The sequence below is a fragment of the Heptranchias perlo genome, chromosome 8 (genome assembly GCF_035084215.1).
Source record: "Heptranchias perlo isolate sHepPer1 chromosome 8, sHepPer1.hap1, whole genome shotgun sequence".
NCBI lineage: Eukaryota > Metazoa > Chordata > Chondrichthyes > Hexanchiformes > Hexanchidae > Heptranchias > Heptranchias perlo.
In genome coordinates, this window is record NC_090332.1 from 31,332,848 (window position 1) to 31,360,445 (window position 27,598).

The 27,598-nt window shown below is 44.2% G+C and overlaps 1 protein-coding gene across 1 annotated transcript in view; it reads left to right on the top strand.

Annotated features, from left to right (window-relative positions):
• Nucleotides 1-27,598, top strand: part of ush2a (Usher syndrome 2A (autosomal recessive, mild)) — a 744,800-nt gene that overhangs the window by 220,242 nt on the left and 496,960 nt on the right. The window contains exon 23 of the mRNA XM_067989549.1: nucleotides 26,123-26,353. Within this exon, the coding sequence (XP_067845650.1) occupies nucleotides 26,123-26,353 (231 nt within the window). The remainder of the gene's footprint in view (nucleotides 1-26,122; nucleotides 26,354-27,598) is intronic.

A 27,598-nucleotide genomic window follows, 5' to 3' on the forward strand; every position in this document is an offset into this window, starting at 1 on the left:
GTGCAGTGCTTTGCATGTGGGCAGGGCAAATGCTGAATATACATGTACCCTTCGGGAAAAAGAACAAAAGCTGGTGGAGAAAGAAAGAGATCTGGACATTCCAGTGCATAGATCTGTAAAGGTTCATGACCAATGCCCTGAAGCAATGGCTAGAGCGAAATAGAGTGTATTTACAGGACAATTCACCATAAAACAAAGCGTACTATTTTGTCCTTGTACAAGACCTTGGTTAGGCCTCAGTTAGAATACTGTGTCCAGTTTTGGTCTCCTCACATGGTAAGTGATATTGAGGCTTGAAAGGGTGCAGAAGCCGGCCACAAGATTAATTCCCAGTTTAAAGCATGTTAGTTACCAAAATAGACTCAAAGAGCTGGGTATCTACACTGTAGAGAAGCATAGACTTAGGAGTGATTTGATTGAAGTTTATAAGACGATGAATGGATTAGATAGTATTTTTTTAGACAGTTCGTTTCAACTAAATTTTTTTGGGAGGACCAGGGGTCACAATCTCAATTTTTGTAAAGGCAGAACTATGTTAGATGTTACGAGGTAGTTCTTTTCCCAGAGAATAGTGGACCTCTGGAACAGGCTGCCTGCTCGTGCGGTGAACACTGAGTTCCTTCACGTGAGAGCTGGACCTTTTTCTAGCTGGGGTGGAAATCACCTCGTACAAGAGGTAGGTACTGTATAGCAATAATCAGGGCCAGAGTGATCTCTTGACTAGTTTCAATCACCCAAGGGGGTTGGAGATGATATTCCAGATTTTTCCCCTAATTGGCCTGGGTTTTTATCTGGTTTTTCATTTCTCTCAGGAGATTACGCATTGAGATGGGGAGTTTATGTATTGTGATGCATAAGACATCACATTTGTGTGGGACAGGCTGGATGGACTCGTAAGTCTTTTCCTGTCTGTAATTTTTCGTATGTTCGTATATGGGTTTGAAGTTCAGCTCTGGGTCAAACAGAGCATTGAAGTTACTTGCAGACTGGTTCATTCTGAATGAGCATCCAGGGAGGGGAATGGAGTTAATGACATGGGTATGGAGTTTTTGGCACGTGTGGGAAACAACAGCTTCAGTTTTTCCAATGTTCAATTGTAGGACATTCTGGCTGTGGGGGAGGTGAACAAACAGCTGGGAGGTGACAACACATTCAAGGAGCTTGGACAAGAAAGAGAAGTTATAAATTCTAATGGTATATATGTTTTATTTATTCATTCATGGGATGTGGGCGTCGCTGGCAAGGCCAGCATTTATTGCCCATCCCTAATTGCCCTTGAGAAGGTGGTGGTGAGCCGCCTTCTTGAACTGCTGCAGTCCGTGTGGTGAAGGTACTCCCACAATGCTATTAGGTAGGGAGTTCCAGGATTTTGACCCAGCGATGATGAAGGAATGGCGAGATATTTCCAAGTCAGGATGCTATGTGACTTGGAGGGGAACGAGCAGGTGGTGTTGTTCCCACGCGTCTGCTGCCCTTGTCCTTCTAGATGGTAGAGGTTGCGGGTTTGGGAGGTGCTGTCGAAGACACCTTGGCGAGTTGCCGCAGTGTATCTTGTAAATGATACACACTGCAGCCACGGTGCACCGGTGGTGGAGGGAGTGAATGTTTAAGATGGTGGATGGGGTGCCAATCAAGCAGGCTGCTTTGTCCTGGATGGTGTCGAGCTTCTTGAGTGTTATTAGAGCTGCACTCATTCAGGCAAGTGGAGAGTATTCCATCACTCTCCTGACTTATGCCTTGTAGATGGTGGAAAGGCTTTAGGGAGTCAGGAGGTGAGTCACTCGCTGCAGAATACCCAGTTTCTGACCTGCTCTTGTAGCCACAGTATTTATGTGACTGGTCCAGTTAAGTTTCTGGTCAATGGTGACCCCCCCAGGATGTTGATGGTGGGGGATTCGGCGATGGTAATACTGTTGAATGTCAAGGGGAGGTGGTTAGACTCTCAACGGCACTTATCTGGCGCGAATGTTACTTGCCACTTATGAGCCCAAGCCTGGATGTTGCTCAGGTCTTGCTGTATGCTGCATGCAGGCACAAGTCCAGGTCTTGCTGTATGCTGCATGCGGGCACAGGCTGCTTCATTATCTGAGGGGTTGCGAATGGAACTGAACACTGTGTGATCATCAGCGAACATCCCCACTTCTGACCTTATGATGGAGGGAAGGTCATTGATGAAGCAGCTGAAGATGGTTGGGCCTAGGACACTGCCCTGAGGAACTCCTGCAGCAATGCCCTGGGGCTGAGATGATTGGCTTCCAACAACCACTACCATCTTCTTTTGTGCTCGGTATGACTCCAACCACTGGAGAGTTTTCACTGTGATTCTCATTGACTTCATGTCAAAAATATGCCAAAAATATATAGTAAAGGTCCACAAATCTTCAACTAGTAATGTCCTATGGCATTTGTTGTGTTTCAAGTAATTAATTAAAGTAGCTGTTGCTACCATATTAATGATGTAAACACATCAAAAGTGCAGACACCGGTGAGTCTATAGAGGAATGCACCACATTTTCAGAATATTGAGACCCCACGGATATAGCTATTGTTATCTCTCATGAAGGAACAGTGCAAACACACACAGGATCTTGGATCTATTGAAGTGTAAGGAGACACTATACCTTTGCAGAATCCTTAACAGACCTTTTCTGTTTTTGCAATCCAAGCTAGATAATTTTCATATGGAACATCAAGAAACATAATAGTATCAGTGAACAAGTTCCAAACCTTTTTTTTCTGCCATAGACCTAGAGTATGCCTGTTGCACAAGGCAGTGCAAAATGAAATCTGGGAACATCCAGATGAACAGTGGCATGATACTATTCATACGGTTATGATTTTGGCTGGGCCCACTTGTGGAGTTGGATTCAAACTCTAGTACTATAGAGTTATGAAAAATCGTCCCTCAGGTAAGTGAGGGTTGGGGTTCAGGAGATAGGAGGCCAGGGGGCAGATGGGAGGCCAAGGGGAGGGATCGGAAGCCGGGGCCGGGAAATCAGAAGCTCGGGAGGGAGGAGGCTGGGGAGAGGGTTCGGAGGCCGGAGTGGGGAGGGAGTGGCGGCGTTCGAGGGGGAGCAGCAGCCCAATTTCTTTAAATGTGGGGTCAGCCTCCCAGCTCCACATTCAGGTAAGTAAATTTCAAAAACTTACCTTTTTGGTAGCAGGTGGTCCCACGGTCTGGTTTTGCAGCTGGCTATAAAAGCATCATGGCAGCTGTCAGCAAAGCGGGCGAATGATACGCTGCTGATGATCTTGCACCAATTGTACATTAATAGACAGTAAGCCCTTGTGATTCATGAAGGCAATGAGGTCATCTGAAGGAGCCCTTCATCTGACATCGGCACAGTAAATGAGGCCATGGAGTTGGGGGAGCCTGCAATTGGGTGAACTCCAGAGCCCTATCCTGCTGCTTTCGGTTGTCCATAGGGAAAGTGATAAAAGTGTTTATTCTAGGAAATATGGCATATGTCACCATCATAATTCAAGTATGAACTGCAGACTTACTGATATTACCGATATTCCCATGTACAGCCTGGAAGGAGCTGGAGGCAAAGAAGCTGAGGGCTGCATTGACCTTGACTGCAACAGGCAATGCTGTGCTAGCAGCAGGAGTTGGTTGCAGGTCTTGTTGCAGGAGGTGACACAATTCTGTGGCATCCTCCCTAGAGAAGTGCAGTGTTCTTATGCACTGAGCTTTAGAGAATTGTTGGTATGTTGTCCTGGGCCTATACATTCTGTTGAGAGGGTAAAGATTCCTGCAAGCACGACTCCTTCTATTAGCTGTCCCTGCAGCTGCACCTGTATTTGCCCCTTCTTCCTACTGCTGCTCCTCTTCCTCCTCCGGCTCTTACCAACATAAAATTGCCAGAAGGACCCCCATGAAGAAAAACTGGCATTGTTAGAAGTCCCTTAAGAGTTCAGAACATTCGACATCTATTTAGTAACAGACTTCAGGAGGACATAGACAGACTGGTGAAATGGGCAGACACATGGCAGATGAAATTCACCACAGAAAAGTGTGAAGTGATACATTTTAGTAGGAAGATTGAGGAGAGACAATTTCAACTAAATGGTACAATTTTAAAGGGAGTGCAGGAACAGAGAGACCTGGGGGTGTATGTACACAAACCTTTGAAGGTGGCAGAACAAGTTGAGAAGGCTGTTAAAAAGGCATATGGGGTCCTTGGCTTTATAAATGGGGACATAGAGTACAATAGCAAGGAAGTTATGCTAAACCTTTATAAAACACTGGTTAGGCCTCAGCTGGAGTATTGTGTTCAATTCTGGGCACCACACTTTAGGAAGGCCTTGGAGAGGGCGCAGAAGAGATTTTTTAAATTCATTTATGGGATGTGGGTGTCACTGGCAAGGCTAGCATTTATTGCCCATCCCTAATTGCCCTTGAGAAGGTTGTGGTGAGCCGCCGCCTTGAAGCGTTGCAGTCCGTGCGGTGAAGGTTCTCCCACAGATTTACTAGAATGGTACCAGGGATGAGGGACTTCAGTTATGTGGAGAGACTGGAGAAGCTGGGGTTGTTCTCTTTAGAGCAGAGAAGGTTAGAGGAGATCTGATAGACGTATCCAAAATCATGAAGTGTTTTGATAGAGTAAATAAGGAGAAACTGTTTCCAATAGCAGAAGGGTCGGTAACCAGAGGACATAGGTTTAAAGTAATTGGTAAAAGAACCAGAGACGACATCAGGAAACATTTTTTTAAGCAGAGAGTTGTTATGATCTGGAATGCACTGCCTGAAAGGGTGGTGGAAACAGATTCAATCATAACTTTCAAAAGGGAATTAGATAAATACTTGAAGGGAAAAAATTTGCAGGGCTATGGGGAAAGAGCAGGGGAGTGGGACTAATTGGAAACCTCTTTCAAAGAGCCGGCACAGGCATGATGGGCTGAATGGCCTCCTTTTGTGCTGTAACGTACTATGATAAGTAGCAAAAGAAACCCACTGACCTCGAAATTCGGGCGTGTTTGAATGGTGAAGCTTAAGGCACCACGATATTGGGCCTTGGGCTTCATTTCCATCGAACTGATGGACTGCAGAGAGCAACAAAGCCTTTCCACCATCTACAAGGCACAAGTCAGGAGTGTGATGGAATACTCTCCACTTGCCCGGATGAGTGCAGCTCCAACAACACTCAAGAAGCTCGACACCATCCAGGACAAAGCAGCCCGCTTAATTGGCATCCCATCCACCACCCTAAACATTCACTCCCTCCACCACTGGCGCATCATGGCTGCAGTGTGTACCATCTACAAGATACACTGCAGCAACTCGCCAAGGCTTCTTCGACAGCACCTCCCAAACCCCCGACCTCTACCACCTAGAAGGACAAGGGCAGCAGGCACATGGGAACAACACCACCTGCTTGTTGCCCTCCAAGTTACACACCATCCTGACTTGGAAATATATCGCCGTTCCTTCATCGTCGCTAGGTCAAAATCCTGGCAATCCCTTCCTAACAGCACTGTGGGAGAACCTTCACCACACGGGACTGCAGCGGTTCAAGAAGGTGGCTCACCACCACCTTCTCAAGGGCAATTAGGGATGAGCAATAAATGCTGGCGTTGCCAGCGACACCCACATCCAATGAATGAATAAAAAAAACAGGCAACTCACTGGTACAGTGCAATAGAGAGCTGACGTTGCCGCGGCCCTCAGGTGGGATGGAGGCGACCGGGTAGGAGGGCGATTGTGTCGGGAAATAGCAATGGCCAGGTTGTGGAAGGTAGTGTTGGCCAGTGGTGGGGTGACGGGAGTGGGGGGTGGCAGGAGAAGTAGCTGGGGGAGGTAATGGTGGCCGGGGGTGGGGGAGCGATGGCGATTGGGGCTGATCGGTGGCTGGCAGCGGCTCACGTTCCTCCTGGCTCCACGTTCAGGTGAGTATATTTTAAAAACTTACCTTGTTGCTTGTGGCCGTACAGGCAGTCCCTTTAAGGATCACCTGTTAGGCCACATGTAGGCCTGGTTTTGCTGAGTGCAGCTGACGCCGGCTGCCTCAGGGCAAGCCAATCTTGCAGTCGGGGCCTCAAACAGGCGTTATGCTCCATTATTTGTATTTGCAACGCCTGCTTCAGGCACGGGGACAGCACTATGATTTTTTGGCCTTCACTAATATGGCAGGCGGAACACTTTTGGCCCGTGAGCTTTCTACTCGCCATATTGGAGTCTTAGGAGGCCGTTTAACGCCTGAAACACGGGTGCTGCATGACCCAATTTCTAGGCCACTATGTAGTCCAAGCAAAATGTCTCCCCAAATTTTCTAGTGTTTTACCTGAGAGCAGCTTAGGAGCCCTGTAAATATCATTGGTAATGGCTGTCACCCGATTTATTTTGTCAGTGGTTTGTGGATGGAGTCAGGAACTAGCAGCGACAATAAGGGATGAGACTAAAATAGTGTTGGGTGTCCTGACTACATCATATGACCAGACTTGACATTTATTCATTTGGCCCTGACTGTTTCTGGCAGGAGCTCTGAATGCGTAAATCAAGGTCCATCCGAAAATCAGAACGCGTGAACAAGCAACGGTAAGTCAGTGTTTCTGTTTACCACCCGATTATGGTGCCACTACTGGCCTGTTTTTATGCACTAAGGTCCTCTACTGCCTCTCACTGCCTCGGGACATGTGACTGGAGGGCCTCTTGCTCCCCTCCGGATATAGGATGCCCCTCCTTCTATCCACCTCTTGCACCAAGGCCTCTAGTGCATCATCAGAGAACCTTAGTGCACAACATGAAAATTGTCTCCTGATAGTAATTTGATGCACTTTTAAAAATAAGTTGAATTTTGAATCAAATAGCCTCCAATAATCGTCTTTGTCATGTTGACAGTTAAAAAATGTTAACATTTTAATTACTAACAACTAGTAGATACAGTGGATAAATTTAATCATGTTATTGTGCACAATAGCTCAAAACCAGCGATAACGATTCAAACTGAAGTCAATGAGAAAGAAAATCAGGTAGAGTGTAAAATGGGTGCCGATTTGCTGTCACCCATTTTGCACTACTGCTCAAGACCAATTTCACCCCTTAGAAAATTTAGTTAGAAGGGCAAATTTTTTTAAAAGTCAGAAAACATTTTTAGCAATTTATGGGAACCCTGGTGTGATATACTCTCACTATAAAATAACAGGTATTGCGTGTCACACAATGTGACACCTTTAAAATTGAAAGTAATTATCACAGCACCACCCACAGAAATAACTGGTACTGTAGGCATTTATAATCAGTTTTCAGTGAAATGCATGCCCCGTATGCTGGATTTAATGCGTGCTAAATATAAAATTAACAACAGAATGCAAATGTTTAAAATGGGGTTTGAATTATGTCCGCTTGCCCAGATACAATTATCCCCCAGCCTCTAACCCTGCTGCACCTGAAGACTACAGTTGGCTAGTAGAAAGAGCACATATTTATCTCAGTAGCATCTGTATCCTATACACACTTAAATGTAGCCAGTCCCATCTCTGTGTCAAATTCAGGTTAAAGATTATGGAGGCTAAATTGGGCCGCATAGCACCCGTCCTGTAGGCACTACGCAAACATCTAAGTCCTAAAAATGGTGTCCGAGATGCTCGCGCACACTTCCGGCGTGACTTCAGTGTGCAACGCTGATTTAAAGGAACCGCTGCTATTTTGTAACTCCATGCTCCAGTCAACGCACAGCTGAACAGGTTTTAAATGGCATGGAAAACCTCCCACCAGCGCTATTTAAAGGGATCATGCAGGAGTTACAGGTTAGTTGCTGGATTATTGCTTCTGGCTGCTGATGTATTTATACCTGTTTTTGGAGGTCTCCTACACTTGAATACTAGGACATGGGGACATAGCCTAAAAATTAGAGCCAGAACTTTCAGGAGTGAAGTTAGGAAACACTTCTACACGCAAAGGGTGGTAGAAGTTTGGAACTCACTTCCGCAAACAGCAGTTGATGCTAGCTCAATTATTAATTTTAAACCTGAGATTGATAGATTTTTGTTAACCAAAGGTATTAAGGGATATGGAGTTAGATTATAGATCAGCCATGATCTCATTGAATGGCGGAACAGGCTCGAGAGGCTAAATGGCCTACTCCTGATCCTATGTCCCTATAATAATGTTTCAGTACTGTACAGAGAGTGGGCTGGCTAGCTGGCAGGCAACAGCAAGGGCACTGGCAGAGTGGCAAGCGTGGGACAGGAATGCTGTCATCCTGAGAGAGGGCAGCAGGTTCATATTCCATGGAGCCACTGCCTCTTGCTGCATCCTGTTATGCGCCACCTTCTCCTGCAAGAAAGCGAGACGTGTGTCGATGAGTGTCCTGCAAGGTGTTTGGGTGATGTGGCTGTCATGGTTGAATAGCTACCAGTTTGTGTGACCCGTGAGTTGTGAGTGTGCAGCTTGCAACAGTGGTAATGTGTGAGGGTGAGATGAAGCATCTGATTGGAAGAGTTTGTTGGTAGGTGGGTGATGGGGGGTGTAGTGCGTGGAGCAGTGGATGTGGCTAATGATGCAGTTGATAGGATATGCCACTTGACAGTTGAACTCACATACCTTTACCATTCATGTCAAATCATTACATTTCTTCCTGCACTGCATCCACGTGCGTGTTGCTATGCTCCTGGCATTGACCTCGTCCTCGACTGCCTCTCACTGCCTCGGGACATGTGACTGGAGGGCCTCTTGCTCCCCTCCGGATATAGGATGCCCCTCCTTCTATCCACCTCTTGCACCAAGGTCTCTAGTGCATCATCAGAGAACCTTAGTGCACACTCTCTTGTAGGCCCCGCACAAACTCAGATCGGTAGATTGGTGAGGTCTGGCGTTCAGGTTGGAGGATGTGGAATGTAGTGGTGCGCAACCTTTATTCAATATTTTAAAATAAAACAACAGTTTTTAAACATAAGCACGAGACCTGCACCTGTGTTTTACATGTGCGATTTCTGATCTTCGTTCAGACTCCGTTCAGACCCATGTCTTGTATTTTGAAAATATAAGAGTCCCACAAACTTTGAGCAGCCAAGTTGTTGATCATTAAAAATTCTAGAGTTCCCATCATCGCCATGGTTCACTATCTTCACTCTCTAAGGCCTTCACATCCTTCCTAAAGTGCGGTGCTCAGAATTGGACACAATGGGCCCGATTTTACCAGGGGTGCGGGTTGTCGGCGGGTAGGCCAGTGGGCGCGTTTTCAACGCGCCCGGTGAAATTAGTCGGTTGCCCGCGCGATCGTAGCAGGCAACACACTAATTGGATCTACTTACCTGCTCCTCCGGATTCCCCGATGCTGATCTGCGCGTCGGGCGGGCTGCGCATGCGCAGTAAGATCTGTCAGCTGGAGGCGCTCTATTTAAAGGGGCAGTCCTCCACTGACTGATGCTGCCACAAACAGCAAAAATTACAGCATGAAGCAGCCCAGGGGGAAGGCTGCTCCCAGTTTAATGATGCCTCACCCCAGGTATCATTTGATGGGGTGAGGAGGAGGGGGAGGACAGAGATCTTCCCCCCGGCGGGCGGGAGGAAGCGGCCTGCCTCTGCCACCAGGAAGGCCTGGCTCGAGGTGGCAGAGGGGGTCACCTGCACCACCAACATATCGCCCACCTGCATACAGTGCAGGAGGCGCTCCAATGACCTCAGTAGGTCAGCCACAGTGAGAACACGTAGTCTTTCCCCTACACTCCGTCTGCCACAACACTGCCCCCACCCCACATCTCCTTCGGCACTGCCAACACTACTCTGTCACATCACCCCTCATACCCACTCAAACCTCATCCTCATCTTACCTGCACCTACTCACCTCGCGAGTACTCACCCCGCTACTACCACGCAACCCAATCCTCATACAATCTCATGGCTCTATCCCATACTCACCCTCTCGTGCATCTCTCTCACGGCCAGCCTCACTCAACCTGCCACCACCTGTGCTGCAGCCACAGGGCATGCATCACATATGTGCAGTTGGAAGCGTAAGGCAAACGTGTCGTGAGCATGAAGGGGATGCACAAGGGTGTTTGAGGGTTTGTCATGGTTCTTACTTCTATTGAATTAAAGAACAACTCACATCACACATTATATTGGCACCACTACTGCCATGTCTTCGCGAATGCTGTCCGGTTTGTGCAATAATGCCCGCTGCTGGGTATCCCTATGAGGACCCACCACTGATGCCACCCAGTGTGTCACTGCAGAGTGGGTGTAGGTGTATTTGCAGGGCTCTTCTGCGCAGACGACTGAGAGACATCGGGGATGTCCCCGGTTGCAGCCTGGAAGGCTGTGGAGCAGAAGTTCGGGAGGGCAGTGGTGACTTTGACAGCGACAGGTAGGAAGATGGTGCACGGGCCAGCCAGGAGCAGCTCGGCATGAGAGAGGCTGCAGATGTCCACGGCTACATGTCGAGTGACTCTGAGCCTTCGTGTGCACTGCTGCTCAGAGAGGTCCAGGAGGCTGAGCCTCGGTCTGTGGAACGTGTGGCGAGGGTAGTGCCCTCTGCGACGCATCTCTCTCTGCGGTAGCCCTCCCTCCTGCTGTACAGGTGGATGTGTCACAGCACTCTGTTGTGGAGCTCCACGTGTCAGAGGTGGACGGCGTGGATGGCGAGGGTGGTGAGGCTGGTGATGCTGTTCGCCCTCCGAGGAGGTCATGACTGCAGCTACGGCGGCCCCCATCCGCAAGATGTACATCTGAGGGGGTCCGCAAGGTATGTACATGTCTCCGGACCCCGGGGTAAGTGTGCAGGTTGGTGACTTCGACCATCAGGAGGAGGGTGGTGGAGGCCAAACTTTGTCCCAAGTGACAGAGCGGCCTCCTGCAATGGGTGAGGGTCTCCCCCCCCCCCCACCACCTGTCAAATGGACCTTTGCAGCTGCCACAGGCTGACGGCTGCAACACGTCCATTTCAACTGAGAGTGTTTCCCCCAGTGTGTGAAACAGTCCCATGTTTATCCAAAATCACACACAGTCCCTTAATCAGGTCAGTTAATGACCTGAACAAGCAAAGTAAATACACTCAAGTGGCATCCCGTTGGCTTTAATTGCCTGCGGGATTCCCACCAGCGGGGGCTGCGCATGCACCCCCGCACATCAGCGCAGAACCCGGAAGTGGGCGGGATCGAGGCGCGATCCGGTCCCGCACCTGGATTTCGGGATTTTTGGGGCCCCCCCGCCGAGAACGCACCCGGTAGCGGGTGCTAAAATCGGGCCCAATACTCCAGTTGTGGCCGAACCAGTGTTTTATACAGGTTCATCATAACTGTATGTACTCTATGCCTCTTTAACCAATTTAACCCCCCATATGTTATATCTGGTGTGTTTGTGTAACTTTTCTATGATTCTATCGGGGATAGGGCGGGGGAGTGGGACTAGCCGCACTGCTCTTGCATAGAGCTGGCGCGGACTCGACAGGCCAAATGGCCTTCTTCCGTGCTTTAACCTTTCTATGATTCAATGATTCTAATGCAGCACAGATTCACTTCACAATTGACTTCTACCATTTCCTACAACCACAGTACACCCCTTTAAGAGGTTTAGGCCGCCTTTAGGTGGTGCTAGCCACTTGCAATATCTGGGCCCCTTGCTGGTGCATGCAGCCAATCAAAACACAGGTAGCGCTGGCTGCACACAGCAATCATTGAAATCACCAAGCAGCACGAATGTTACGTGCTGCCTGCATCGCAATGATCGGGTGTGGGTTAATCGTGCACCGCGATCCCAGCGCCCGTTATCACAGAATCATTGAATTGATACAGCACAGAAGGAGGCCATTCGGCCTGTTGAGCCCATGCCAGCTCCCTGCAAGAGCAACCCAGCTAGTCCCACTCCCTCACCCTTTCCCCGTAGCCCTGCATTTTTTTTTCCTTCAAGTACTTAATCAATTCCCTTTTGAAAGCCATGATTGAATCTGCCTCCACCACCCTTTCAGGCAATGCATTCCACTTGCTGCGTAAAAAAGTTTTTCCTCATGTTGCCTTTGGTTCTTTTGCCAATCACCTTTACTCTGTGTCCTCTGGTTCTTGACCCTTCCGCCAGTGGGAACAGTTTCTCTCTATCTGCTCTGTCTAGACCCCTCATGATTTTGAACACCTCTATCAAATCTCCTCTCAACCTTCTCTACTGTAAGGAGAACAATCCTAGCTTCTCCAGTCTATCTACGTAACTGAAGTCCCTCCTTGCTGGAACCATTCTAGTAAATCTTTTCTGCACCCTCTCTAAGGCCTTCACATCCTTCCTAAAGAGTGGTGCCCAGATTTGGACACAATACTCCAATTGTGGCCGAACCAATGTTTTATAAAGGTTCATCAAAACCTCCTTGCTTTTGTACTTTATGCCTCTTTAACCAATTTAACCCTCTATATATTATATCTGGTGTGTTGTTTGAAACAAATAGGTTAGGCTTTAAGATTTATCATGGGCCAAATTGAAAATTTACGCTAGAAAGTTCCCATAAAACACATCTAGAATGGTGTAAGCAAAAGGACCGGGTATTAGTCAAAGAAACACCAAGAGGCACTGCGCATTAGTCAGAGAGATCCAGGGCATCTTCAACCCCACTTTATGCATGGCCTGACTTTGAAGTTATTCAATATATCTTAAGTATCCTACAGTAGCTGCCAAAATAACATAGTAACAGCACTTAAATCAGGATGTCCTCTGCAGATTCATAATGCAGGCATTAGAAATACAACTACCATAATGACAGAGTAGTTCAGGAATTGTGGAATTTACCAGATTTTTGTCAATTAAGTAACACTCTAATATTTTCCACCTTTTGTCATTACTCCTTGCTATTTCAATACCAATCTCCTGCTGTTTCTGTTGTGATAAGATTACGTCCATACATAACAGTCATTTGTGCAATTCTGTACTATATACTACATTGTAATATTTGACTACAATTTCACTACAGAGTACAGTTGATTATTGATTGAATAATTAGCTAATGTGTATCCTAATTGATTACGTAATGAAGATTTAGTTTTGCAGAACCAATACATTATTGCAATTTTTGAAATCAAACAGACATGTAATTTGTTCTCCATGTAATCCGAAAACAAAGCAACTAATTTCCAAATAGCTGTCTTTCTTTTTAGAATGATAGTGTGTTTTTCCTACACGATGAATGCATTTTGTTGCTTCTTGCCAAGAACAAGCCCTTCATTATAACATTCAGTTTCTGTAGGCATACTAAAAAGAAGAAATAATTATGCAAATGCAGTATTTCAGATTAATAAAACCACATTACTGAGCACCTTTGTTTCTGTCCTTCAATTAGTTTTCTGCTTTGAATTCAATTTCATTTGCGCATTAAACTACTGACTTGATGTATGGACTCATGAATCTAATGCTGTTGCCAGGAATTTAAAAAATCAAAAACGTGCACCAAGCAGTGGAAATCAGTTGAAATGAATTAGTTCCACCTTTGACTAGAACACTTGAACAGTGTTGGAATTCTCTGATGATTCATCCTTGTTAATTATATGATCATTTATTTCAAGGAGATGGACACTGTTTCAGATGTAGTAGTACAGAATAATCTGAGGTATTTTAAGATGAAAGAAGGCAGAATAATCCTTGAGCAATACAGTCATGGGTGAATTATATGGCTCTTTTACCCATACAAGAATAAAATTAAATACATTGTATATGTCACATACATTTTAATTTTAAAAATGCATTATTTATATGACATGCTTCTAAGTTACATCAAAGTTTTTTAAAATTTCGTTTCTCAAAATTAAAACTAGTCTACAGGTTAAAAAGATTCCTCAGGAAACAGTCAACATAACAGCTAACCAGGTCCTCGCACAAAAAAAGCCATCCATGCAGTCTGTCTCCGTTTCTGTGTGAAACAAGGGGTGGAATTTCCTTTGCTGATGAACTGAATAGGGTGTCAGGCCAAAATATTTAAAATTCCCCAAACATGGCTTGTTAAATTCGGTTAAATTACTATTGGGCTTTAATTGGTTTCATTAAGAATTTTTCAAAAAATATAAGTTATGCTATTCAACAAAAAGATATGAACCTGTTCCCAATGAAAATCTTACAGCAGACCCAAGCTTTCACTTTTACTACATACTACTGTGCAATTTCACATGATGTTGAATTTGACAGGTTGGATTCAAGTCAGGTTGAACTGTTCCAAAAATCCAAACAACAGCTGGTGTAGTTAATTCTATTTTCATCTAAATTCGCACAGAGAGTTTCCCCCCAAGTCTACTGGATGGGTGCAGCCAACACCTTACAAAACCTCACAATGAAACCCAGTTATATAATTAAATAAGTTCCAATTTGTTTTTTATATATTAAGCAGTTATATGGAGGTCAATCTTTAGGCAAAGTTTTCCATCCATTCCAGTTCAGTACATTTTAGTAATATTCTGTGCTTTACTTTTTATAAATAATTCACACACACAAATACACACACATTTGTTGAGAACATTATGCTTGATATTTGTGCATTGAGAAAATATAGTTACATTATCATAAAATATGAACTTGATTATGCAAAGAAGTAGCAGAGACAATCTTGTGACCTTCTTGCCTCTGGACATTGCAGTGATTTGAATACCTTTTTCTAAAATTTGATGCTTATATATTAAATAAATTGTTAAAAGTAGGACATGTATACAATACTGGAAAATTATAATACAAATACGATTGGTGAAGGAAACATAGTGATCTATATGTAATAAAAGATGAAAAGAATATGTTACTGTTCATTAATTTTCAAATCTAGGTAGCATTGTAATGAGAATGTAAGATTGGTCCCAAGGTGACTTACAGACTGGTTGGGTTGTATCTATTAATAAATTCAATAACAAATATAATATTTGTGAAGAGAAGCTGATAATCTATTAATCATAAAGACTGAAATCTTTACCTTCAAATATATTAAAACAAAACTCCATTTTATAGTTTGTTTGCAGTGTGACTGGAAGATTTAATTGCACAATATTATAAACAATTTATTGTTAATTACAAGCACAAAATTTCCAGTAACATGCTTGCGGATTCTCATGAATCATGCAGCACTCCTAGAGATTTATAACATACATATAAGTGGGATGAATTAGCAGGGTTTAATAACACAGACACAAATCATGCAGAATTCAAGGAGGTTTAATTGATATACTGGAATGTGACGGGCATGAATCACTCAGCCACTGAACAGTACTTTAACATATGGTCAGCTCAATATGCTGCATCTTAAAACTGTTGGTATACTTGGTATACTGTTGGATGCCAGAAACATTTTACTCCAAAATGGCATTGTAGTTAAAGCAAAAAGAAATGTGATTTCTATATACAGATCACATTTATTTTTGCTTTAACCACAATGCAAGATTGGTATAAAATTACGTATATAAAATTATTCCCTTCTTTAGTTACAGCAAGAGCAGTTTTCTTTCTTCTGTCTGATGGTACAGATTGGAAAGGATCCTGATGACTGGAGGTGATGAGTTTTAAATCTTTCCAATCTTCATGTCTGTTTGTGTACATAGTAACACTTATTACTACAGTGATGCTTCCATTAGCTTGAATAACCATCTGTTCATCCTAGAACATCGGCATCTGCACTGGATACTAGAAATGCAATTATACCCAATGAACTGAAAGTGGGAAAGAGCAGTATTTTGACCTACCGATCCTAGTTTAGATTTCAAATAATGGTCAAAAATATCTATTCTACATAAAATGCACATATCAAGCACAGTAGATTACCTATCCATGAACCAAATAATTAAGTTTAAATCAGATATTTGTGTTTGGGATTATAACAGCTTTTTATTATGAGAAATTTAAGGAATTATATGAAATCATTACACTTCATATTTTTTCTTCAATACATCATTGTCTGCCTATTGACAGAAGCCATCTCTGCATTTTGTTGGACATCTGCAATTTGACATCCTGATACAAGCCTTCAAAGTCTGAATACCATTTCACTCTTTCCTTTAAACCATATGAACAGTACCCAGTTCTGAATTATTCTAATTTCGCCACTCAAAGTATTTTTTGAGGGGGAGTTCTGTTACATGGTCTGTCGCTGTCTCTATCTGTCTATGTGTGAATACAGATATGATACTTTAAAGTTCTTTATCTGATTTTTTAAAAAGCAATCTACAATCCTAATTTCACAGCAATATCAAAAGTAAAAATGCAATATGCTCCTCATTTTATTCAAGCAATCCTTGAAATTTGCATTTGGAGCATTCAGCATTTAAAAAAGTACTTATACAGAAATAAAATTAAAAACATCGATATATGTCTCTCTGAAAATTTTTTAATAATCGCTTAAGTTCAATGCTTCTAAAATCAGCTTAGTTACAGTAATTAATTTTTCAAATGAAAACATTTTCAACCATACTAATGCACAGTTATGGACACTTAAGAATACAAAAGTACTCCTCAATAGAACAATGGTACCCTCTATCAAAATATCTATTGTGATCTGTGAATCTCCTTTAAGCAGATATTAGTTCCTCCCAAAAATGATCATGCAGGAAGCAGTCTGTGTGTCCTGTTCCTGGATCTGTAAATACTGATATATAACCACAGTGATTTAAAACTCTTTATTGGATTTTCAACAAACTTGATAAATTACATCCTCTCATCTGCCTCAGTTTTTTGTGGGTTGAAAATCATTGGTGTGTTGAGTTGTGTGTCAGTATACACTGTGTCCTTGAACATTAATTTGCCACCTCAATGTCTTAAAACTTTTATGGTAAGATCTTTAGAAAACTTGGTAAGGGTCCTTCTGTTATTAGATTCTTGGATTGTTTAGAAACTGGAGTTGGGAGGTGGTGAAGTTGCACTAGCATTAGAGCACTAACTTGCAGTGCATAGAATGGGGCCAATGTTAATTTAATCTCAGCTCCTGCTCAGTTCCTGATGAGAACCATGTTAACCGAAAGGCACTGAGAGGTGATTGGGAAGCATCCCTATAAGAGGCAGGAAAAATTAGATGGGTAATATCTCATGCTTTCTGGTGTTAAGCTGCAGGGGACATTAGAGGTGGTCTTGAAGCAGACTATGCACCCCGGGAACAGAAATGTGAATCCGGGGGGAGAAATTTGGGGATATTTTAAAATAGATAATTACATAAAAAGAAAGTTTAGATTGACAGATTTGATGCATACCTCTGTGCATCCATATATACTAGCTTATTCTCAAAGTAAGTTGAAAATGTTGTTAGCTATTTCTACAAAATTTATTTCTTATCAGGCATTGAAACCTTTGAATAATGACTATGTTGGGAATTGTATGTATGCCCCCTTTGCACACCTGTAAACATTGATTCTCAAAAGAGTGAATTTTAAAATAACCCTCTTGAACTATATGATTTTGATAAAGACCATGGGCTCAATTTTGAAATGGTGGCGGGTTGGCAGCGGGGGGGTGAAGGTGCGCGTGGCAGACCCGAATAAACAAAACTTACCGTTTCTGAGGCGATCGCAACGTAATTGATGGTGATTAAAAGTCTTTCCGGGTTTCGCGCCCGGCAGCCAGCCTGATTATCAGGCTGGCTGCTGACTGGAGCTGCAACGCGAGGTGGGGGGAGAGAAAGAGAACGAGACATCACCCGGCGCTGGAACGGAAGATTGGGGTGGGGAGAGGAGAAGATCGGCGGGGGGGAGAAGGGAAGATCGGGGGGGGGATAGGGGTTGATCAGGGGGAGAGGGGAAGATCAGGGGGGGGACACCGGGGTGGGGGGGTGAAGAGGGGAGATCGTGGGGACATTGGGGGTGATGAAGAGGGGGAGATCGGGGGGACATTGGGGGGTGAAGAGGGGGAGATTGGAGAGGGAGACATCGGACAACGGAGCAGGGTGAAAAGGTAGATTGATTTTATGTTTTAACTTTGTGCAATGGTTTTTTATTTAACTTATTTTGTTTCTTTTTGTCCGATCTGGCCCTTCACGCCTAGTTTCTCGTGGGAAAGTTGCCGAGGTAAGTTAAAAATCGTTCAAACTACCTAATATGTTACAAGTAAAGTGCCTTAAGTACCTCAATGAGGTACATTTGGCTCTTTAACTATCATCCCGCCGGCTTTAATTGCCGGCGGGACATCTGGATTCGGGACGCCCGCGCACACAGTTGCGTCCGTGGGAAACTCGGAAGTTGGCGAGTTGGAGCCAGCTTCTGAACCCGCTTTGCATTTCTGCAATTTTCGAAGCCCCCCCACCCCCAACGCACCCGCAATTTACGTGTAAAATCGAGCCCCATAAAACCAGGGAAACATTTTACAGCTGTCGCCCCGCTGTTCTAGTTAGTGAAATGACAAAGGGAATAAATAAGGTACAGATAACACAATGCAGTGTCTAAATAATATCCAGAATCTAATGGGCTCGATTTTAGGGTCAGGTTTCCTGCGGGTTTCCAGCGGGGGGGCCCCGAAAATCCCGATATGAGGTCACGTGACCGGATCGCGCCGCGATCCCGACCACTTCCGGGTTCCCCGAAGACGTGCGGGGCTGCGTGCGTGGCCCCCGCTGGTGGGAATCCCGCAGGCAATTAAAGCCCGCGGGGTTCCACTTGAGAGTACTTACCTTGCTTGTTGAGGTCAGTTAATGAGCTGAATCAGCTGTCAAAAGAGGAAGTGTGGGATTTCACCTGCATCGCAGCGTGTTTCCCACACTGGGGGAAACAGTCTCTCTCCAACCAGGCGCGTTGCAGCCAGCAGCCTGAGGCAGGTGCCAAGGTGCACCCCACGGGGGAGAGCCCTCACCCACGCAGGAGGCCACCGCGTCACATAGGGCAACCCCTGCCCCCCACCACCCCCCGCCAAGCCAGAGGACAGACCGACACGAAACTGCAGCTCCAGTCTGAGGAACCACCCACCTACCCTGCACAACCCCTCAGACCAACAACGGCCAGATGGGTGGTGCGTGGACACCCTCGGAGGACGAACAGCATGACCAGCCTCGCAGTCCACGCCGTCCGTCGCAGAGACGTGGATCCCCCCAACACGGGGTTGTTGCACGCCCACCTGCACAGCAGGAGGGAGGGCTACCGCAGAGAGAGACGCATCGCAGAGGGCACTACCCTTGCCACATGGTCCACAGACCGAGGCGAAGCTCCCCGGACCTCTCCGAGCAGCAGTGCACACGGAGGCGCAGATTCGCTCGACATGTCGTCGTGGAGATCTGCAGGCTCTTTCATGCCAAGCTGCTCCTGCCTGGCCCCAGCAACAAGTGCTTACCTGTCGCTGCCAAAGTCACCACTGCCCTCCACAACTTCTCCTCCGCATCCTTCCAGGGTGCAGCCGGCTACACCGCCGATGTCTCTCAGTGGTCTGCGCGGAAGAGCCCTGCAAATACACCTGCACCTACTCTGCAGTAACACGATGGGTGGCATCAGTGGTGGGTCCTCATAGTGATACCCAGGAGCGGGCATTATTGGACACAACAGACAGTATTCGCGGAGACATGGCAGTGGTGGTGCCAATATAATGTGTGCTGTTTGTTGCTCTGAAATTCAATATAGGTACCACCCATGGTAAACCCTCCGACACCCTTGTGCACCCCCTTCATGCTCACGAAACATTTGCCTTACGCTGCCTACTGCACATATGTGATGCATGCCCTGTGGCTGCAGCACAGGTGGTGGCAGGTTGAGTGAGGCTGGCCGTGAGGGAGATGCACGAGAGGGTGAGTATGGGATAGAGCCATGAGATTATATGAGGATTGGGTCACATGTTAGTGGCAGGATGAGTACTGGCGAGGTGAGTAGGTGGAGGTAAGATGAGGATGGGGTTTGAGTGGGTATGAGGGGTGATGTGACAGAGTAGTGTTGGCGGTGCCGAAGGAGATGTGGGGTTGGGGCAGTGTTGTGGCAGATGGAGTGTAGGGGAAAGACTTCGTGTTCTCACTGTGGCTGACCTACTGAGGTCATTGCAGCGCCTCCTGCACTGTATGCAGGTGGGCGATATGTTGGTTGCGCAGGTGACCCCCTCTGCCACCTCGAGCCAGGCCTTCTTGGTGGCAGAGGCTGGCCGCTTCCTCCCGCCCGCCGGGTGGAAGATCTCTGTCTTCGCCCTCCTCCTCACCCCATCTGATGATACCTGGGGTGAGGCATCATTAAACTGGGAGCAGCCTTCCCCCTGGGCTGCTCCATGCTGAAATTTGTTCCATTGGTTGCAGCATCTGTCAGTGGAGGACTGCCCCTTTAACTAGAGAGCCTCCAGCTGACAGATCGTACTGCGCATGCGCAGCCCGCCCGACGCGCAGACCAGCAGCGTGGACCCCTGAGGAGCAGGTAATTGATTCCTATTAGTGTGTTGCCTGCTACGATCGCGCGGGCAACCCACTAATTTCACCGAGCGCGTTGACCACGCTCCCGAAACCCAACCCGCCGGAAACCCGCAGGCCTGGTAACATCGAGCCCAATGTCTCTGAAAGCTTAATTTTTTAAATTTAGAGTTGAAGCAGATAGGATGATGACTGCTCGTACATTGTGAATAACATGGTAAGAGGTTTCAGTGATGGTAAAATTGGGATGCTCCAGGGTGCATAAAACAGAATAGGCAGGATATATATTCCCTCAATAGGTATATAACCAGGCATCACCAAACCAGCAATGTTCATGCACATAGTCTATTGTGAAAGTGGCAGATAGAGGTTTACTAAGAGTAAGCGTTATGCTGCTGATTACTCAACTGTCAGTATTTTTATTCCAAATTATCACCAAGAGGTGATGGTTCAAATCTTGCTAGAGCGGGGCATTTCACAGCATGCGCCATTAGTTTGACTTTTTCCTCCGCCCTTCAACTCGAATATAATTTGTGCCGTATCTTGCTGGAAGTGCGAATTGATAATGGCGCAGCGAGAGAAACGGAGCATCAGGGACCTTAGTGAATGACGGGACAAACAGTCTATCTCCTTAACCAATGAGATTTAAGGATTGAGAAAGAAACAGAGAGACCACAGAGAAGGAGGGTAAACTTGAGTCAAATCAAGTACAGAAAGAGAAATAAAGAGAGGGGAAGAAAAATTGGATTGAGAGAAAAAAGAGACAGAAAGGAAAAGCAAGAAAAAAATTTAAAATTTGAAATTTTTTAAATCTCTTAAGAAGAATTTACTACATACAGGAATGAGACAGTTTAAATTGTTCCCTTTCTGAGCCGAAGATATTGATTGGCATTGCATTAACAATTATCACGTCGTTAAAAGGGTACTTACGCTGTTAATTAGGAGCCCTAACTTTCTGCGGCGAGTTTAATGGGCAATTAATGTGCAAATCCAGCAAGTTCTTAAAAATAACGGGGAGGCTAAGGGCAAGATGCTGTTTGTGTGAGGCAAATGGTGGAGCAGTGTAAATTGACCAGCAAATTCTGGAGAGAAACTCATGGCTTATCTCTTCTTTCCCTGAATTTGCTGGCCGATTTGAGCATTAATAACGAAGTGCGGCATGAACTTGCCGTTATTTTTCCTGGAAGATTTGGCCCATAATGTTGCATTTGGACATTGCTAATACTGTTTTGCAAATTTTGATATTAATTTAACCTGATGGGTAAGTATTTTAAATTGAAAGACAGTGAATCATTGTTGAATGGATATCATCAATCTTTTGAGGACTATGTCTCCTGGTCATGTAGGGTGTTTCCGAGAAAGAGTCATGAAACTTCCAGTTAGAGGCGAAGAGTTTTCTTGCACACTGGATATGGCTCCCTATATATTTTAAATATGACAATTTCATTGCTTCCTGATGTGTTTTCATTCTTGTGGACTCACCAAAGAAAACCCCCAGAAAAATCATGATATTCTGGGAACATGGAAATCCTTTCACTAATTTAGGTGAATACTTCAGATGACTTGTGCTTTATAACATTAGTGAGAATTATCACATTTAGCATTTGGCTCAGAAGTACAATAGCTACACAAACATGATTGCAAGAAGAATCATTACGATGGTTTCAGTAATACGAATATAACATTAACCAAAAATAGTTCACAGTGAATGACTTCCACACACTAAAGAACTAAGATGTTACAAAGCTATTAGGCCAGAATTTGCTGGAGCAGGACATCTCACGGCATGCCCGGTTAGTTAGACTTTTTCCTGCATCCTTTAGCTCAAAATTTGTTTGCCCTGTTAGTTGCTGGAAGTGCGAACTGATAACGGCGCAACGAGGGAAACAGGGCATCTGGGACCTTGGTGAACAACAGGACCAACAGTGTATCTCCTTAACCAATGAGATTTAAGGATTGAGAAATAAACAGAGGAAAGATTGAGAAGGAGGGTCAGAGTGGGTGAATTCAATGTCAAATCAGGTACAGAAAGAGAAATAAAGACGGAAAGATTGGAGTAAGAGAGAGAGAAAGGAGACAGAAAGGAAAAGTAAGAAAATAATTTATAAATGTAAATTTGACATTTTTAATATCTCCAACAACAATTCACAACCTGAAGGAATGAGACTTCACACTTTTGATTGTTCACTTTCTGGGCCAGAGAGGTTGACTGCCAGTCATTAACAATTATCATGTCGTTAAAAGGGTACTTATGCTATTAATTACTAGACTTAACTTTCTGTAACGAGTCTAATGGGGAATTAATGTGCAAATGCAGCAACTTCATGAAACTCATGGGGAGGTTAAGTGCGAGATGCCGCTTTCACGAAACTAATGACGAAGTGGCGTAAATCGTCCAGCAACTGGTGATGATTCACAATTCAGGGGTTATCTCTTCCCTGCCACAAGTTGCTGGCCGATTTACACCTTAATAACTGCTTGCGTCGTTCGCACACTATTATTTTTTCAGCAAATTCCAGCCCATTGTCTCTGTGAGTGCTGACCAAAATTTGATGAAAGCTTTTCTCATTTTTAAAATAAACTGAGAACAGGGATATAAAGAAAATTGGTTTGTGCCAGCTGCTGTTGTACCTGCATAAATATCAGTAACATTTATATACAGAGACTGAGTAGAGTAGTGGTTAGCACATTGTTTCTTATCTGTGTGATCTAGCTTCAAGTGCAGCCCATACTGAAGGGAAAACAGTGTCCGTTGGCAATATAAAAGGAGTTCTGGGTAGTCTAAGACCAGTTTCTGTGGACCCTTGGCACAAAATTTCCCATGATTTTGCATTTTTATGCAAGTCCACTGAAAAGGAAATTGCAAGATAGTAGTACTGCTTAATTTTTATATGATCTAGGGCCATGTACTTTTTTTTCTTTAAAAATGTGCAACTCTCCAGAATTTGGACCATCAAAGAATAAAATCATGAGCTTATGCAGTGGGGTGATTTTGAGTGAAGCCAGTTTAGTTTCACCGAGAAAGGCCACAAAGGTGGCTACTATAGAAAATAATAATGTCACATTGGGTCAATAGTGAGTGTTCTTCAGAAATTGGCTCTAAGGTACAATACTGGGGGAGAGTAGAGGGAGCTTTACCCAGTGGTTATATCTGACTTGGTCAACTTTATACTGAAATGGAAAAGTATTCCATTTCCCAGCAATAACATCCCTCTCTTGATGAGGACAAAAATGCATTAAATATAAAGAAAAGATTTGCTAAGTGTTAAAATGTTGGGAAGATCATGAAGTAAATTTTAACTCCAGGCATGGAACAGGCAGGCAGTGGAGGGAATACCTGCCCATTCCTGCCAGCGGGAGAACCAGTAATTTCAAGGCCGGACCTCATTACCATGCCACCAGCAAGCTGCACGGGTGTCCAGTTACAGATTGCCAGCTTTGGGCCAGCACAATATTGGAGGACTTGGAGGCCCAGCCGGCTGGCAGGCAGGTAGGTAGGTTCGGGAGGGGGAGAAATGATCACGGAGGGAGAGCCCGGGGTGGCAGCGATGTACAGTAGTCTTATGAAGCCTGGAAAAGTACTCCTGCTTCTCCTCGCCCTACACAAATAATTCTGAATTTACCTTTTCTGACCTTTTCTGCTTCACTGCCTGATACTACTGGGTGAAGCATGCATGGCACAAGCTCCACACAGAGGTCCCTTGAATTGCATTTGGGGTCTTACATACATCATAGGATCCCAATTTGAATGTGGAAATGATGCTCTTGTCTGATTCAGGTGGGCGCCTGGTCCGTCCAACAGAAGGCCCGGGTGAATATGGCAGCGGATGAGATCCGAATGGGAATGGGGCAGCACAGCTATTTTAGGACTACTAACGCTCTGTTTCCACTAGGTGGGCCGGGTTAAAATTGTCCCTCATGACTTTTGCAAATATGTTTATATTGTGTTATTTTTAAAAATCTTTCATTGTGTCCAAAGCACCATTATCAAACTTTATTAGCTGAGTAAACTAATCCATTTGCAGTGTTTGGGAGAGTTGGAAAATGGGGGAGGGGGGGAAGGACCAATTTCGGGGCACAATGCCCCTACGCCCAATCTGCGACTGCATTGGAGCGGAGTCATATTGGTAAAGGCGGCTCTCCAGGCATTCCTGCCACCCATTTGAAATAGGTGCTAGGCCCCGTACATATGTAAATCAAGGGCCTAACGCCTGTGTTTTGATCCCTGCCGGAAATTCGCATGCCTGGAGCAGAGCAGGCACCAGGCTTGCGCCTCTCAAGATTACCAGTTCCACATGCAATCTAACCTTAAATGACCCAACAAAAGTATATGTAATTTTTAATACTTTCATGTGGAGCCGGGATGATCCTTCCCCCAACCCCCTCCACCCCCCAGAACAGGCGCCAGCAGCCCGCTGCAATTATTAAAATGAAGCCCGATGCCCAGTTTTGGGTAACCCTCGGGCTTCCGGCTTTTGGTGGATGCTACTTGCGCGCCAACCGTTCTTCACCCAAAAACGGGCCAAGACCAATTTCTACCCCTTTGTGTTCTCATGTCTGTCCAGGTATCCTGAGCAGTAGATCACTCCATGAAAGGTCTGTATTAACAGGTATGATGTAAAAAAAAAATTAACTCCTTTAAAAGACCTTCAGTTGTGAACTGTTGGGGCTTGGATCCCAACTTCTTTATTTTTCTGCTAGTTTCTAGGACATTTGCTGTAACATATATTTTATTGTAATAGATTGTTGTAAAGAGTGTGGAGCATTTTGGTTACATATTTGGTACTATCCTTGGCAGCCTTGATCGTATAGGCTGTAGATGTGGCCACAGGCAGTTTCAACTACTTCTGTGAGTATTTTGCCATCACAGCTTTCCTCTACAGTCAGGACTTGTATTATGCCTTTCTCTAAACAACTGCAAAAATTAAGTTCTGTAAATAATTAGTGTTGGTTATAAGGCAGTAGTCAAGGCATATAGAACCCCAGAGAAGTGCTGTATTTGTGTGAACTAGAAATATATAGACCTCTTACTAAGAGGTACATATTTTAGAGTTAATAGTCTTATCTGCTGCAAAAATAACTCCTTCTCTCTTACAGCAGCTGTGGTGCATGGTAGGGATGTCATTGTTCAGGCCAATCAAAACTGATAAGCAAATAAAAAGACAAAGTCGATTGCATATTATATTACAAAATCGCTGGTTTAGTTTGTATAATGGAAAATTATAGCATGGTCTCAGTTCAGATGCCTTTATAATCTACTTGAATTTTGGGCTTGCAGCTTGTGACAGCCTCTGAACATTGTGGGCCAGCTATTGTTTTATTGGCACATTTTATTGTTATGGATAAACACTACTCAGGTGCTAAAAGGGTTAAAGCAACAGCTTCTGTTTTATTAGCTTTTTGTTAGTGTTAAAGCAAAGAGGATAGCAGTTAGTACTTTATTTAATTATATTTTTTGTCTTTTTTAAAATAACATCTGAATGTTTGAACATTATTTGGGATAACATTTAAATAAATATGTTTTTTTTTCAATTTTAGCCAACAATGAAATAAGAAAGGCAACATGGTACTGTGCACTTTTGCAATTTTACCTTAGCCATCAATATCAGAAACATAGAGAAATGTGTGTGTGTGTGTCACAGCAATCTTCAGTGTATTTGGAAAGTTATAAAGGCCATTCATTCATTACTGACAGGATTAAAAAGCAATATTTTCAGTTCATATTTTTAATGGGCTTTCAGTACAAACTAGATAAAACTGACACAAGTGGATACTAACAAATGATATTGAGGGTTTTTAAAATGCATGATATTATCTTTATTATTTTATTTTGCAAATGATAATCAGTGCTTGGAGGATTAATTAAACCATGTTTTCATCTTCAGCTCCAGCAGGACAAAGTGCACCTAGAGTGGAAGGAGTGAACAGCACAGTGATGAAACTATTCTGGCAACCACCTATGGATATGAACGGTCCCCCTCCAGTGTACCAGCTGGAAAGGATGGATACGTCTTTATTTAGCCACCTTGTTCATGCTGAGAGAGGAACACGGTTCCCTGGTCATGGCTACTTCAAATTTCCTAGTTCAACTCTGCCTGTCAACACGTACTTTACTGGTAATTATTTTGTCATGTTAACAGCAATGCTATTTTTCAAATCTCACTAATGTCATAAGCAACTATCAAAGCAAAACAAAACAATTGAAATTATGATTTTTGATAATACTCATTGATTTTTTTGGTGTGTGACATATCAAAAGTGGTAATCCACTGGTTTGAAATAACATTTAATGTTAAATCTTCAGTATGCAGCCTTCTACAATTCATTAAAATATATCTATTTATAATTTCAGGAAGTGAATAAATGAAGTATCTCACAAAATTGTGAGTTTGAGAATTTCTATCAATCTCATGCTAGAGACCAATGTAACTAACTCGTCCCCCCTTTCTTATGCGTTTTGCATCCTTAACAAGTTTAAGGGAATTTCATATCTTGCTCTCATAATTAGGTTCTCAATATGTACCATTCTAATGCTCTTACTGGCTGGTAAATCATACATTGGACTGGAAACTTGTGCGTAGTAATGATGTATTAATGGCATGTACCATTATTAAAACATAAAAGTTCTAGGAAATAACGGAATAAGTGAGTTTTGCCATTAGTTGTGTTGTGCCATAATTTGCTGGGACATTTGTGCCGTTCCATCGATACCCTTACCTATGCCGATAAAAGTTTATTTTCATCATTCACCCCTCCATTGCAGTCAATGGCGAACACGAATTTCCTGGATTTATCCCTGTTTTCGTGCCGCAGCCATTTGAACTAAAAAGTAATGGGGTAGGTGATCTGTTATTAACATGATTTATGTTTTCTGTCTGGGAGGCCAGTAACTAAAACAACAACAATTTGCATTTATATAGCGCCTTTTCAGGCATTGCAATAGTTAGATGACGAGGGATGGGAGGAGGCTCGTGTGGGATATAAATGCTGGCATAGACCTTGGGCTGAATGGTCTTTTTCTGTGCTGTAGACTCGATGTTTCTTCAGCAGAGAGATGATGCTGTCAAATTGATTAGCTGTCCACTCTGAAAAGACCGCGTTCCATGGCAATAGACTTTTAAGACTTACTTGTCTTTGGGTTCTGCATTGAACTAACAAGCAGATCTCATCTCAAAAGCACCCTTCCCCCCTCTGCAGCACTGGTCGCACGACTGGGATGTCTGATGTGGCACTCAGCACCCTGACCAAGAGGCTTAAGGATCACCTGGAAATGGTCCTCGGGTTTCATCTACATACTCGGGGCGAGCTGCCAGTGCTGGCCGCATCTCCACAGGCAGCTCGCCCGGTGAGAAAAATCAATT